Here is a 14261-nt window from a genome sequence, read left to right as displayed (position 1 = left end):
GACTTCCCCCCTCTGAATTTTATCAAACATTCAGTGAAGACCTAAAACCAATCCTCTTTAAAGTTCTCCAAAAAGGAGAAGAGGAGGGAATACTTCCATACTCATTCTGTGAGGCCAACATCACTGTAATACCAAAAACAGGCAAAGACCCCACCAAAAAAGAAAACTACAGACCAATATCGCTGATGAACACAGATGCAGAAATACTCAATAAAATATTAGCAAACCGAATTCAAAAATACACTGAAAGGATCATCCACCATGACCAAGTGGGATTCATCCCAAGGATGCAAGGATGGTACAACATTCAAAAATCCTTTAACATCACCCACCACGTCAATACAAAGAAGCACAAAAACCACATGATCATCTCCATAGAGGCTGAAAAAGCATTAGACAAAATTCAATGTCCATTCGTGATAAAAACTCTTAACAAAATGGGTAGAGAGGGCATATACCTCAAAATAATAAAGTCCGTATATGACAAACCCACAGGCAACATTATACTTAATGGCGAGAAGCTGGAAGATTTTCCCCTAAGGTCGTGAACAAGACAGGGATGCCCACTGTCCCCACTTTTATTCAACATAGTACTGGAGGTCCTAGCAATGGCAATCAGACAACACAAAGAAATCAAAGGCATCCAGGCTGGTAAGGAACAAGTCAAACTGTCCATTTGCAGATGACATGACATTGCACAGAAAATAACCCTAAAGAAAACACTCCAAAACTACTACAACTAATGTCTGAACTCAGCAACGTTGTAGGTTACAAAATTAATACACAGAAATCTGTTGCATTCCTATACACTAATGATGAGCGAGCAGAAAGAGAAATCAGGAAAACAATGCTTTTCACAATTGCATCAAAAAGAATAAAACACCTCGGAATAAACCTAACCAAGGAAGTGAAAGACCTATACCCTGAAACTACAAGACTCTCCTAAGAGAAATTAAAGAGGACACGAACCAATGGAAAATCACCCCATGCTCTTCACTAGGAAGAATTAATATCGTCAAAATGGCCACCCTGCCTAAAGCAATCTACAGGTTCAATGCAACCGCTAACTAAATACGAACAGCAGTCTTCAACGAACTGGAACAAATGGTTCTAAAATTCATATGGAAACACCAAAAAACCCCGATTAGCCAAAGCAGTCCTGGGAAGGAAGAAGAAATCAGAGGGATCTATCTTCTGAAATTGAAGCTCTAACACAGAGCCACAGTAATCAAGACAATCTGGTACTGGCACAAGAACAGACCCATAGTCCAATGCAACAGACCAGAGGGCCAAGATATAAACCAAACATATATGGTCAGTAAATATACGATAAAGGAGCCATGGATATACAATGGGGAAATGACAGCCTCTTCAACAGCTGGTGATGGCAAAACTGGACAGCTACATGTAAGACAAGGAAACAGGATTATTGTCTAACCTACACAGAAAAGTAAACTCAACATGGATCAAAGACCTGAATGATGAGTCATGAAACCATAAAACTCTTAGAAAAAAACTACAGACAAAAATCTCTTGGACATAAACACGAGCAACTTCTTCATGAACGTATCTCCCCAAGCAAGGGAAACAAAAGCAAAAATGAACAAGTGGGACTATATCAAACTAAAAAGCTTCTGTACAGCAAAGGACACCATCAGTAGAACAAAAAGACATCCTACAGTATGGGAGAATGTATTCATAAATGACATATCCGATAAGTGGTTGTCATCCAAATTATATAAAGAGCTCACACACCTCAACAATCAAAAAGCACATAATCCAATTAAAAAATGGGCAGAGGAGCTGAACAGACACTTCTCTAAAGAAGAAATTCAGATGGCAAACAGACAAATGAAAAGACACTCCACATCGCTTGTCATTAGAGAAATGCAAATTAAAACCACAATGAGTTATCACCTCACATCAAATAGGGTGGCCAGCATCCGAAAGACAAACAACAGATGTTGGCGAGGATGTGGAGAAAGGGGAACCCTTGTACACTGCTGGTTGGAAAGTAAACTAGTTCTACCATTGTGGAAAGCAGTATGGAGGTTCCTCAAAAAGCTCAAAATAGAAATACCACTTGACCCAGGAATTCCACTCCTAGGAATTTACCCTAAGAATGCAGCAGTCCCATTTGAGAAAGACATATGCACCCGTATGCTTATCACAGCACTATATACAATGAAAAGAACACAGAAGCAACCTAAGTGTGCAACAGTACATGAATGCACAAAGATGTGGTACACATTCAGCCATAAGAGGAAAAGAAATCCTACCATTTGCAACAACATGGATGGAGCTAGAGGGTATTGTGCCCAGTGAAAATAGCCAGGCAGAGAAAGACAAGTATCAGATTATTTCACTCATCTGTGGACCATAAGAACAAAGACAAAAAAACTGCAGGAACAAAACAGCTGCAGACTCACAGAACCCAAGAATGAACTAACAGGTACCAAAGGGAAAGGGGCTGGGGAGATGGGTGGGGAGGGAGGGACAAGGTGGGTAAACGGGCATTATGATTAGCACACATAATGTAGCGGATGGGGGGTCACGGGAAAAGCACTATACACAGAGAAGACAAGTAATGATTCTATAGCATCTTACTATGCTGACGGACAGTGAATGTAAAGGGGGATGTGGGGGACTTGATAATAGGGGAGTGCAGTTGCCATAATGTTGTTCAAGTAACTGTACACTAATGGTATCAAAAAAAAGAAAGAATCCTTAAAGAACTGAATTCAGCAAAGCTGTTAAAGTACAAAATGAATAAAAATCATAAAAAGTGAATCCCACCTACATGAGCAGCAAAAAGGATACAATACTCAGGAAAAGATAAACCTAATTAATAAGATACACAGCAGTGTTTGAAGCAATTAAAGTCCTAAATAAACAAGACAATGTATACTCATGTATTGGAAGATTTAGTATTATTTAGATGTCAACACTACCCCTCTACCCAAACAGTCTACATATGTAATGTTATCCCTTCCTAAATTACAATGGTATTGACTGCCAAAATGTAAAAACCCATCCTAAAGTTCATATAAATATCAGAATTTAAAAATGAATAGAATTTTCTCTGCAGACGCACAAGAAGCACAAGAAAGGATTCTTGGAATCAGTCATCACTAGGGAAGTGAAAATCAAAACTGCCATGAGATACCACATCACTGGGATGGCTTTTACATTTAAAAAAAGAGAGAAGAAGAAGCAGGGGAGAGAAAGTAGAGCTTTGGTACTTGACTGGTGTGAGTATACCATGGTGAAACTAATGTATAAGTTGGCAGGTCCTTAAAAAGTTAAGCATAGATTTACCATGTAATCTAGCATATTCAATCCAAGTATATACTCAAAGGAACTGAAAATGCATTCAAACAGTTATCTGTGTTCATAGCAATGCTCAAAGCAGTGTTTTTCATAATAGCCAGAAACAGAAACAATCTAAGGATCCACCAACAAATGAATGCATTAACGAAAACGTGATATAGTTGTACATCTGAATATATTCAGCCTTAAAAAGGAAGAGAATTCTGAAATACGCGGCAACACGTATAAACCTTGAGAACATTATGTCATGTGAAACAATCCAAACCCAAAAAGACTAATATTGTGATTCCATTTATATGTGGGATTGACTGTAGGCAAATTCATCTAGATAGAATGTGGATTAGAGCTAACTAGGGCTGGAAGGTTTTGTGAAACAGCTTTTTCAAACCAAGAAAAGCTTATTTTCCTAAAGAAAAACAAATTAATTCTTTAGAAAAATTTGGGGTGATAAAAAGTTTAAGAAATAGTGATGATGATAAAAACTCTCAGCAAAGTGAGTGTAAAGGGTAGATACCTCAACATAGTAAAGGCCATATAAGATAAACCCACAGACTACATAGCAATGGTGAAAAACCTGCCAACTTATACAGTTTTCCTCACTGATCAGGATGAAGACAAGGATCCTGACTCTTAGCACTTTTATTCAACAGAGTATTGGAGGTTCTAGCCACAGCAATCAGACGAGATGAAGAAATAAAAAGGCATTCATATGGCTAGGGAAGAAGTAAAACTGTCACTATTTCCAGATGATATATTATATAGAGAAGACCCTAAAGAGTCCACCAATACCTATTAGGAAAATAAGTGAATTCACTATAGTTTCAGGATACAAAATTAAGCAGAGAAATCTGTTGCACTTGTATACACTAACAGTGAACTATCAGAAGAATGAAATAAGGAAAAAGAAATAGTGATGATGACTGTACAACACTGAAAATGTTCTTAAGGCCACTGAATTGCCCCCTTAGAAGTTGTTAAAATGTCCTTGTTATGATTATATACGCCACAACAATAAAAGCCCGGTAAAAGGAAAAAAATATCAGCACTGCCGTTTAGATAAGAAGAAAGTAGCACAGATTAAGTGAGACATGTTGAAGGTTTCATAAACACCAATGTGCCATGTAGACGAGAATAAGTCTCATTTGACTTCAAAGATGTTTTTATCAAAATTAATCTGTTTTTGCTCAAAATAATGAGGCGTGCCTTCCTTCCTAAAACACAAAACAAAACAAAACCCTAAAGAAAAAAATAATCACTTACTTGCTGGGACAGTGCAATAGTAAGTCAATGATAAATGTTTGCCAGGCTCTTTCTTTACTAAGTGCATCCAAAGCTGTTGGAAGTAGAGCAAAACATAACGTCATCACTTCGAATCCCTCACAGCAAACCTGTTCATCTTCTGTATCTGGCTCATTACTTGCATTGGTGATCTGTAAAATTACAATCAGGAGTCAAATTACCCAGTGATACATTTTTTATTTTCATTTTTTTTACTAAGGTATCATCCATATACATTCTTCTGAAGGTTTCACATTAAAAATAACGTGGTTACTACTTTCACCCACATTATCGAGTTCCCCCCATACCCCATTGCATTCACCATCCATCAGTGTAGTAAGATGCCACAGATTCTCTACTTGTCTTCTCTGTGCTACACTGTCTCTCCCATGATCCTCCCCACACCAGGTGTGCCGATCGTAACACCCCCTAATCCCCTTCTCCCTCCCTTCCCACCTCTCCCCTTTGTTAGCAGCTAGTCCCTTCTTAGAGTCTGTGAGTCTGCTGCTTTACTCCTTCAGTTTTGCTTCATTGTCACCCAGTGATGCAGGTTCAGGAAAAAATTCTTAACCTGTATCTAACCTGTATTTAAATGTAGCTAACATTTAAAACTTACCTAATCTCTAAAGTGGCCTGTCTTCAGTCCCTTCATCTGCACTTCTGAGACCCTCAGAAAAATACCCCCAAAGGGGATTAAAGGTGTCTGATCACAAACACTAAGTGTCACTTGGGTGAGTGGTAAAGTTCTGCATCAGTCAGTATTCCTTCCTAAACAATCCCTCTGGCCCTGCAGTTTGTGTTTTTGATTAGCGTGTAGTTTTTATCACACAGCTTACTAAGATGCAATCTTATTTAAAAAATTACTTAGCCCTATACCAATGTTCAAGAAGGCATTTCCAAACAAAAATATACTCAAGTAGACAGCTAATAATTTGTAATCTGCCTTTACTCATCGAAAAATAGGTACAGTTTATGTCTGGCAAACAACATTTAAATATTCCAAAAAGGGAAGCTGTACAAGGCTATTACCTACCCACTTTGTCCTCTTAAATATTACAGAAGTGACTATCCAAGACAAGTAAATATGACTGGGGATTCAAAGAGCTAAATAAAATCTCATTTGGCAAGTAACTGCTTAATTCAACAAAGCTTAGGGATAATACCAAAATGGTACACTTTTCCTGCTTTTGAGTGCTCTAAATGAGCCAAGAAAATACTTGTTAAATGTCAATTCCACAGAAGACAGTTATCAAAATTCATTCAGGACAAAAAAACTGAGAAAGAATTAAAGGGAACTAGGAAAAGAAAATCCATTATATTTTCAACCCAAGAAGTTAAAAAAAAAAAAGTTTCAGAAAAAAGCTGCGTTACACAGAAACCCTGAAGTCTTTTATTTTCAAAAATAACTCATATACATTCTCATCTGAACTGCATCTAGAAGTTCATTTTAAACTACTAGATACGAATGACTTTTTCCTTAAAAGACAGCAGACACGAAACTTTGGTCATATGTACAACTAACAAACAAGGAATATATTTTTGTACTAATTCTTACCATCATCTCATACATTTTAGTAATTTCTTCATTTGGGATAAAGACTAGCTCTAATGCCCCACATCCTGATGCCCAGACGATTTTTTGTATAGCTCTAATTACACAAGTATCAGGCATATATCTTGAAGCCTGAAAGAAAACCAGTAATTAAAAGTGCTGATAGAATATCAAAGTGAAATAATCAGAAAACAAAACTTCCTCCTTGTTAAAGAGGTAGTATAAGTGGTTGTAAATTAAGTGAATGCTTCACATTACCCTTAAGGTCCAAAGTAGTGTTGGGTGCATTTTTAAATACCTTTACATCAAGTCATAAAATATAGTAGATGAAGAACAAACATTATTGTCAGCTACAGTCACAAAGTATACTTTAGGCTAAGATCTAATCTGGGCTCTATAATACTTTTCATAAGAATTTTTAGAACATGGGAAAATCCAGCATTTCATTCCTATGTATGTCTTCACCCAGAAAGAAGATACACCCACAGAAGCCCTTATTTAATGAATTTTCAAAGTAGTTCTATTCCCAAAAGTCAGAAACTAGTATAGTTCAAATGTCTACTAATGCAACATGAGGAAAGCCCATAAAAAGTAGTATTACTCAAAATGGAATAAAGGACAGATGCAAAATATAACACTGATAATTTCAAAATTATGCTGATGGAAATAATGCAGACACAAAAGAGCATACAATATGATTCCAGTGATGTAAATTTAACAAAACTTAAGAAATTTACATGTAACAAAAAGCAGAATGGTGGTTGCCTGGAGCCAGGAGGAGAAAACTATTGGGGCTGATGGAAATTCACCTTGAGTGTGTCATTAAACATCTGTCAAAACTCACCAGATGGTTTATTTTGATCTAGTTTATGCAACAGAAAGTATACCTCAAAAAATCTGTTTAAAAACTTTTAAAAAGCACTTTCTTACTACTAGTATTTAGATAATATTAACATGAAACTTCATCTGAAATAATAAGATTCACACTAGAGTGACACAGTCTCAATAACCTCAAGTTCAGCATCTTTATATATTTGAACAAAAAGAGACTGTCAACAGTAATACAAAATAAAACCACCCAAAATGCCAGAGTCTTCAAATTTTGATACTAACCTCACCAGATATTTGCTGAGCAAGACGTATGGAAACATTTCTAACCATGTATTCAGATGACGGATTAGGCATGCTCTGAAGGACATTTTGTACTATCACCATGTGATTGTGAGTAACTTGGTTCATCTGAAAAAACACAACTTTTTACTTGGAATAAACTTGCACAAAACTAAATTTCAAAAATCTGTAGTAACCAACCCAACAATATGCTACTTAATCACTGCCTCTGTCTCAGGATGTCATCTTTCTCCGTCTACATCAGTGTTCCTTATTTACTATAGAATTAATGGTGATCTGCATAAAAAGTATCCCAGATGCCCAACACTATAGACACCCTCTCTCACTTGCCTGTTAAAATATAATATTGCTCTGTAAACTCCAATTTCAGACTAATTCAATACTCTTCCTACAACAGGGTTCACTCTCACTTGAAGCAGGTGACACCCTTCTGAACACATCTTTTACACGTCTGTGGGCAAAGCCTTTTCCTCTTTCCCAAAAGATTACTATGCTTGCTGTGAAATGACTGAGCAAAATGAGGGTACCAGATAAACAGACTTTCAATTTCTCATCCTCTCATCTTTAATTTATACCTCTCACTTTCTGTCACTCCAGTCTTTAAGCTGTTCCTTACTTTAGTTCAAAGGTTCTTTTGCTACCTGTGTTCTAATGTTTTTCCCTCAAACTTGCTAAAAAGTCTGCACAGATTCACCACCCACCCTCTCTACCTTTCTTTCACAATCAAGTTTTGTTAAAGAAGTTCTTAAAAATACATGTTTTAAGGAATTTAAGACTTTGGGATGGTGGTTCCTGCTGTCACTAGTTTGGCAAATCATGTAGAAGTCTGATTTGGTGTAATGCTTCCTTCCAGTTACTCTCTTTAATGTCAATTAAGGGAAGCTGAAATTTTCATTTAATTTACTGTTCTACACATGTGACTTTCATCGTTCACAGTCAATACTTGAGGGTCTACTGGCCAGCTACTACTAAGTAAGATTTCAAATTAAAAAGATAGTATAGAGGACTCTGGGAAAAAAGATGGTGGAGTAGTAAGATTAAGGCAGAAACCTCCTGCAAAAAACACAGAGAACATGAAATTATAGCAAATATAACCAACCCTGAAAATAACATGAAGACTGCAGAACTACATACGTACATCAGGGAGGAAGGGAAGAAGAGGGGAAAGTGGCAAAGCTGATTATATGGTGGGACCTAAGCCCTCCTCCACAGGCAGGAGGAAGAGGAACAGAGCCGAGCGTGTGTAGGAAACCATGATTGCTGAACACCTGGCCGTAGAGATCTGGGAGCAGAAACCCACATTACATGGTGCTCTAGTAATTAGAGGGCCTGGACAAAACAGACAGGCTGAATGAACACTTGGAAGGCAGTGATTCCAGCTGTTTGTGGAGGATAGGCATGTTCTACTGGTCTCCCTGAGACAAAAGCAAAGAGGGAGTTGGAAAGGCTTCCTAGCAATGAGAGGAGCGCTAGATGGGTAAGGGTTACACAGAGCTCTCTGCTGAGGTTGGAAAAGGCAGGTGGAAAATACCTCCCCAGCCCACCCTCAGCCTAACAGCTTCGGAACTCTTGGGAGACAGGGAGGCTTTGTTCCCCTCCCCGGTAACTCAGCCCTGAGGCTCCTCCTTGCAGCACGTGGCCTGTGGATGGACCACTTGGCTTGCAGATGGTGTCATACTTTGCTGCCAGATAGGCAGGGGGAGACTCTCCCAGGTTTCATGGTCCTATACTGGGCCAACAGAGGATCTGCCCACAGAAGCCATACCCTGGAGGTTACTTCCTCCTGGCAAGCACTGGTCCCACCTGCCTGTGACCTGTGCTTTTGCTGCAGGCCAGGTGGAGAGCAGCTCCACTCACAGCAGCTCTATTGGTGCAGTCCTGAGGCTCTTCCCTCCACATGTGGTCTGTGAACAGCCCATTTACCCTGACACTGGTGTCACACCTCACTGCTGGGGAGTCACAGGGAGATGCTCTCAGCTTTCTCAGTCCTGTTTTGGCCAGCCAGCCCCAGGGGCTCCTTCCTCCCAGGAGGCGCCTGCCCTACTTGCCGGCAGATCATGCTATTGCTGCAGGTTGGGGAAAGGGTCGCTCCATACACAACAACTACAGCAGAGCAGCCCCATGGCTTCTCACTGTGTGTACAATGAGCTGACGGCTCACACAATCCATCTAAAATCAGGTCATTACAAGCTAGACCGAAAGGAACCCAGCCTACTGCACACCAACAGTTGGGGCTCCTGCACCGGAAAGCAAAATTGTTTAGAGATTCTGGGCACTAGAGGCATCCTGCATAAATCTACTACTCCATAAGAAACACTGAAAATATGAGATGACAGAGAAATTTGATCCAAACAAAACTGTAAGACCTAACATCAGGAAGAGGGCTGAGTGGAACTAAAATCACCAATCTTCTGGATAAAGACTTCAAAGTAGAAGTCGTAAACATGCTCATGGCTCTACAGAAAAATATTCAGGAAGTAAGGGAGCACACCTCAACAAAAAGACAACCTGCAAAAAGGTCACTCAGAGGTGAATAAAACAGTATCTGGAAAAAAAAATGCAACAAGGGGATTTAATAGCAGGCTTTCACAGGATGAAGAAATGAAAAATAATCTGGAAATTAGGGAGCAAGTAAACAGTGAAGCCAAAAAACAGAAAAAAGGATCACTAGGAAAGAAAGGATAGTTTATTAAGAGAGCTTTGTGACAAAACCAAACGGAACAATATTAGCATAATAGGGGTACCAGAAGGAGAAAAGACAAACGGATAAGAAGTCTTTCTGAAGGGATAAAAACTTTCTTTGAAGAAGTAAGTGTTGGAACCTTCACCAATCTGGGGAAGGAAATTACACTCAGGTCACAGAAGAGAAGAAAAGCCCTAACAAAAGGATCCTTAGGAAGGCAACAACATGACATATAATAATTAAAATGGCAAGGATCAAGGACAGAGCACTGCAAACAGCCAGAGAGAAAAAAGGTAACTTATAAATGAAATCCAGTAAGGCTTTCAGCACACTGCTCAGCAGCAACCTTACAGGCCAGAAGGTAGTGGCATGATATGTTTAATGTAATGAAACTGAAGGACTTCCATCCAAGAACATTCTACCTGGCAAGAAAATCATTTAAATTTGAAGCAGGAAATCAACAATACTCAGATAAACAAAAGTTGGAGGAATACACCACTCCAGCCCTAGAGGATATGTTCAAGGGACTGTTCTAGATGAAAATGTTCCTAAGTCGAAATAGCTGTCACCAGTGAAAATAAACTCACAGTAAAGGTAGTAGACCAGTTCATTACCAGCAAATATGAAATTAAATCAACTACTCACAAAACCAGTCAAGGAATACACAAAAAGTGAGGAATATGACACCTAGTATGTAAGTGTGAAAGAGGAAGAAGGGAGGAAAAAAAAAGTACCTCTGGACTGTGTCTGAAATAGAGTACTCAGCAATTTAAGGCAGACAGTTAGATAGTAAAGAAGCTGCCCATGAGCCTTTGGTAACCACAGATTTAAAACCTACAATGGTAATGAGTACACATCAATCAATAATCACCTTTAATGTAAATGGACTAAGTGCACCAAGCAAAAGATATAGAGTGGTACAATGGATAAAGAAACCAGAACTGAGAGATGGCTCAGCATGGTGGTGAGAGTAGGGCTGCGGAAATCTCCAAAAACCGTACATATTTTTGAAACTACGACAGATACAACTATTCCTAAAAGAGAGACCAGAAGATACAGCACAATAGCCAGGCTACACCTACATCTGCGAGAACGCAGCATCTCACGAAAAGGGTAAGATACAAGTCGCGGCCTGGCAGGAAACGAGTGTTCCCCCGACCCCGGCTCACCGGTGGGAGAAAAGAAGTTGGAGTGGGGAGGAAGTGGAAGGGCAGGCCTGCTAAATAACCAGCCCTAGTAATCTGCACAGGGAGCAGAGACACACATTGCATGGTGTGCTGGACATTAGAGAAACAGAAGGGTAGCTTCCGAGACAGACACTGCGAGCAGGTCCCCACAGCAAGCTGCCCTGGGAAAAGAGAGAAGCGGGCCCTTTTTAAATCTCTTAAAGGGACAAGGGCTTAACGGCGGAACAAAATTGTCCCAGTATACTCTGCCCAGCAGGCTGGGAATCTTGAGAAACTTCCGGCCCCCTAACTCCCTGGGGAGTAAAGCAGCCCCGAAGCCCCTCACGGCGATAAGCACCATGCCATTCATTCCCCCTGGGCAGCACTGCAGGGAGACCGGCTGACCCGGCAGAGCTGTGGAGCAGCTGGAGAGTGGCCCCGCCAACGTCAACCACGCAGAGTCTCCTGCAAGCATGCAGCTAACTGGGACAGGCAGCGGAAGCTGGAGCAAGATCTGGAAGGCAGGAAGAGGCGCTGTTCTCAGGAGAACACACCAGCACGGGTGTGAAGCCCTGCCCCTGCAGTCCTCTAGGCTAGCCTGAGGGCGGCCCTGACTACCGCAGCTCAGGAGATCATCCCAGAGACTGCTTCCCGATGATTAAACTCATATGTGGAGTATAAGAAACAAAGAAAAAGACTGAAGGAGCAAAACATCAGCAGACTCACAGAAACCAAGAATGGACTAACAGGAAAGGGACTGGGGAGGATGGCTGGGAAGGGAGAGACAAAGGGGGGAAAGGGGCATTATGATTAGCAGACATAATGTAGGGGGGAGGAATGGGGACAGCTCTACAACACAGAGAAGACAAGTAGAGATTGTATAGCATCTTACTATGCTGACAGACAGTGACTGTAATGGGGTATGGGGTGGGGACTTGAGGACGGGGGGGAGTCTAGTAACCATAGAATCTCAACATAATAAAGGCAATATATGACAAACCCACAGGCAACATTATATTCAACACGGAGAAGCTCAAAGCTTTTCACCCAAGATCAGGAAAAAGACAGGAACGCCCACTCTCTCCACTGTTATTCAACATAGTACTGGAGGTCCTACCCATGGCAATCAGACAAAACAAAGAAATAAAAGGACTCCAGATTGGTAAAGAAGAAGTCAAACTGTCACTATTTGCAGCTGAAATGATACTGTACAGAAAAAACCTAAAAGACTCCACTGCAAAACTACTAGAACTAATATATTAATTCAGCAAGGTTCCAGGATACAAAATTACTACACACAAATCTGTTGCTTTCCTATACACCAAGGACGACCTAGCAGAAAAAGAAATCAGGAAAACAATTCCATTCACGATTGCATCAAAAAGAATAAAATACCTAGAAATAAACCTAACCAAGCAAGCAAAAGACCTATACCCTGAGAAGTACAAGACACTCTTAAGAGAAATTAAGGAGGACACTAACGAGTGGTAACTCATCCCATGCTCTTGGCTAGGTGGAATAATTTTGTCAAAATGGACATCCTGCCTAAGGCAATATACAGATTCAATGCAATCCCTATCAAAATATCAACAGCTTCCTTCAACGAACTGGAACAAGTAGTGTTAAAATTCGGGGCCAAAGACCCCGAAGAGCCGAGGCAATCCAGAGAAGGAGTAAAGTTGGTGGACCTCACTTCCCAACTTCAAGCCCTACTAAAGCCACAGTAATCAAGACAATTTGGCACTGGCACAAGAACAGACCCACAGACCAGTGGAACAGGATACAGAGTCCAGACATTAATCCACACGCACGTGGTCAACTAACGTACAATAAAGGAGCCACGGACATACAATAGGGGAAATGACGGCCTCTTCAACAGCTGGTGTTGGCAAAACTGCCCAGCTACATGCAAGAGAATGAAACTGGATTATTGTCTAACCCCATACACAATAGTAAACTCGAAATGGATCAAAGACCTGGACGTAAGTCGTGAGAACTGTCCATAAAACTCTTAGGAAAAGACAGGCAAAAATCTCTTGGACATGGACATGAGTGACTTCTTCATGCACATGTCTCCCTGGGCAACAGAAACTAAAGCAAACATGAACAAGTGGAACTACTTCAAGCCGAAAAGCTTCTGTACAGCAAAGGACACCATTAATAGAACAAAAAGGTAACCTACAGTATGGGAGAATGACATATCCAATAAAGGGTTGACATCCAAATTATATAAAGAGCTCACACACCTCAACAGGCAAAATGCAGATAAACCAATCATAAAATGGGCAGAGGAGCTGAGCAGACACTTCTCCAAAGAAATTCAGAACTCCACTAGGCACATGAAAAGGTGCTCCAAATGGCTAATCATCAGACAGATGAAAATTAAAACCACAGTACGATTATCAGCTCACACCAGTCAGGACGCCCACCATCCAAAAGAGAAACTACGAAAATGTAGGCGAGAATGTGGTGAAAGGGGAACCCTCCTACACTGCTGGTGGGAATGTAAATTACTTCGATCATTGTGGAAAGCAGTATGTTTCCCACAGGAAAGGAGGTTACTCAAAGAACTCAAAATAGAAATACCATTTGACCCAGGAATTCCACTCCTAGGAATTTACCCTAAGAATGCAGCAGCCCTGCTTGAAAAAGACATAGGCACCCCTATGCTTACCACAGCGCTATCTACAATGCCAAGAATCAGAAGCAACCTAAGTGTCCAACAGTACATGAATGGATAAAGAGGATGTGGTAAATATACACAATATAATATTATTCAACCATAAGAAGAAAAGAAATCCTACCACTTGCAACAACACGGATGGAGCTAGAGGGTATTTTGCTCAGTGAAAAAAGCCAGGTGGAAAAAGACAAGTATCAAATGATTACACTCATGTGTGGTGAATAAAAAGAAAGGAAAAACTGAAGGAACAAAAGAGCAGCAGAATCACAGAACCCAAAACTGGACTAAGTTACCAAAGAGAAAGGGACTGAGGAGGATGGGTGGGAACGGAGGGATAAGGGGATAAAAAGGGCATTATCATTAGCAGATACAATATAGTGGGGGACTCATGGGGAAGACTGTACAACACAGAGAGGACAAGTAGTGATTCTATAGCAT

The 14261-nt window shown here is 40.3% G+C and overlaps 1 protein-coding gene across 1 annotated transcript in view; it reads right to left on the bottom strand.

Annotated features, from left to right (window-relative positions):
* The window catches only part of LOC130682207 (probable ubiquitin carboxyl-terminal hydrolase FAF-X), a 138747-nt gene that overhangs the window by 72118 nt on the left and 52368 nt on the right, over positions 1-14261 (bottom strand). Inside the window, exons 14-16 of the mRNA XM_057496336.1 lie at positions 7274-7399; positions 6164-6292; positions 4591-4760 (exon numbers count right to left, since the gene is read on the bottom strand). Of these exons, the coding sequence (XP_057352319.1) occupies positions 4591-4760; positions 6164-6292; positions 7274-7399 (425 nt within the window). The remainder of the gene's footprint in view (positions 1-4590; positions 4761-6163; positions 6293-7273; positions 7400-14261) is intronic.

Source organism: Manis pentadactyla, chromosome Y (assembly GCF_030020395.1).
Source record: "Manis pentadactyla isolate mManPen7 chromosome Y, mManPen7.hap1, whole genome shotgun sequence".
NCBI classification, from domain to species: domain Eukaryota; kingdom Metazoa; phylum Chordata; class Mammalia; order Pholidota; family Manidae; genus Manis; species Manis pentadactyla.
The sequence above is the reverse complement of the archived record's forward strand: the minus strand, read 5'-3'. Positions and strand labels throughout refer to the sequence as shown.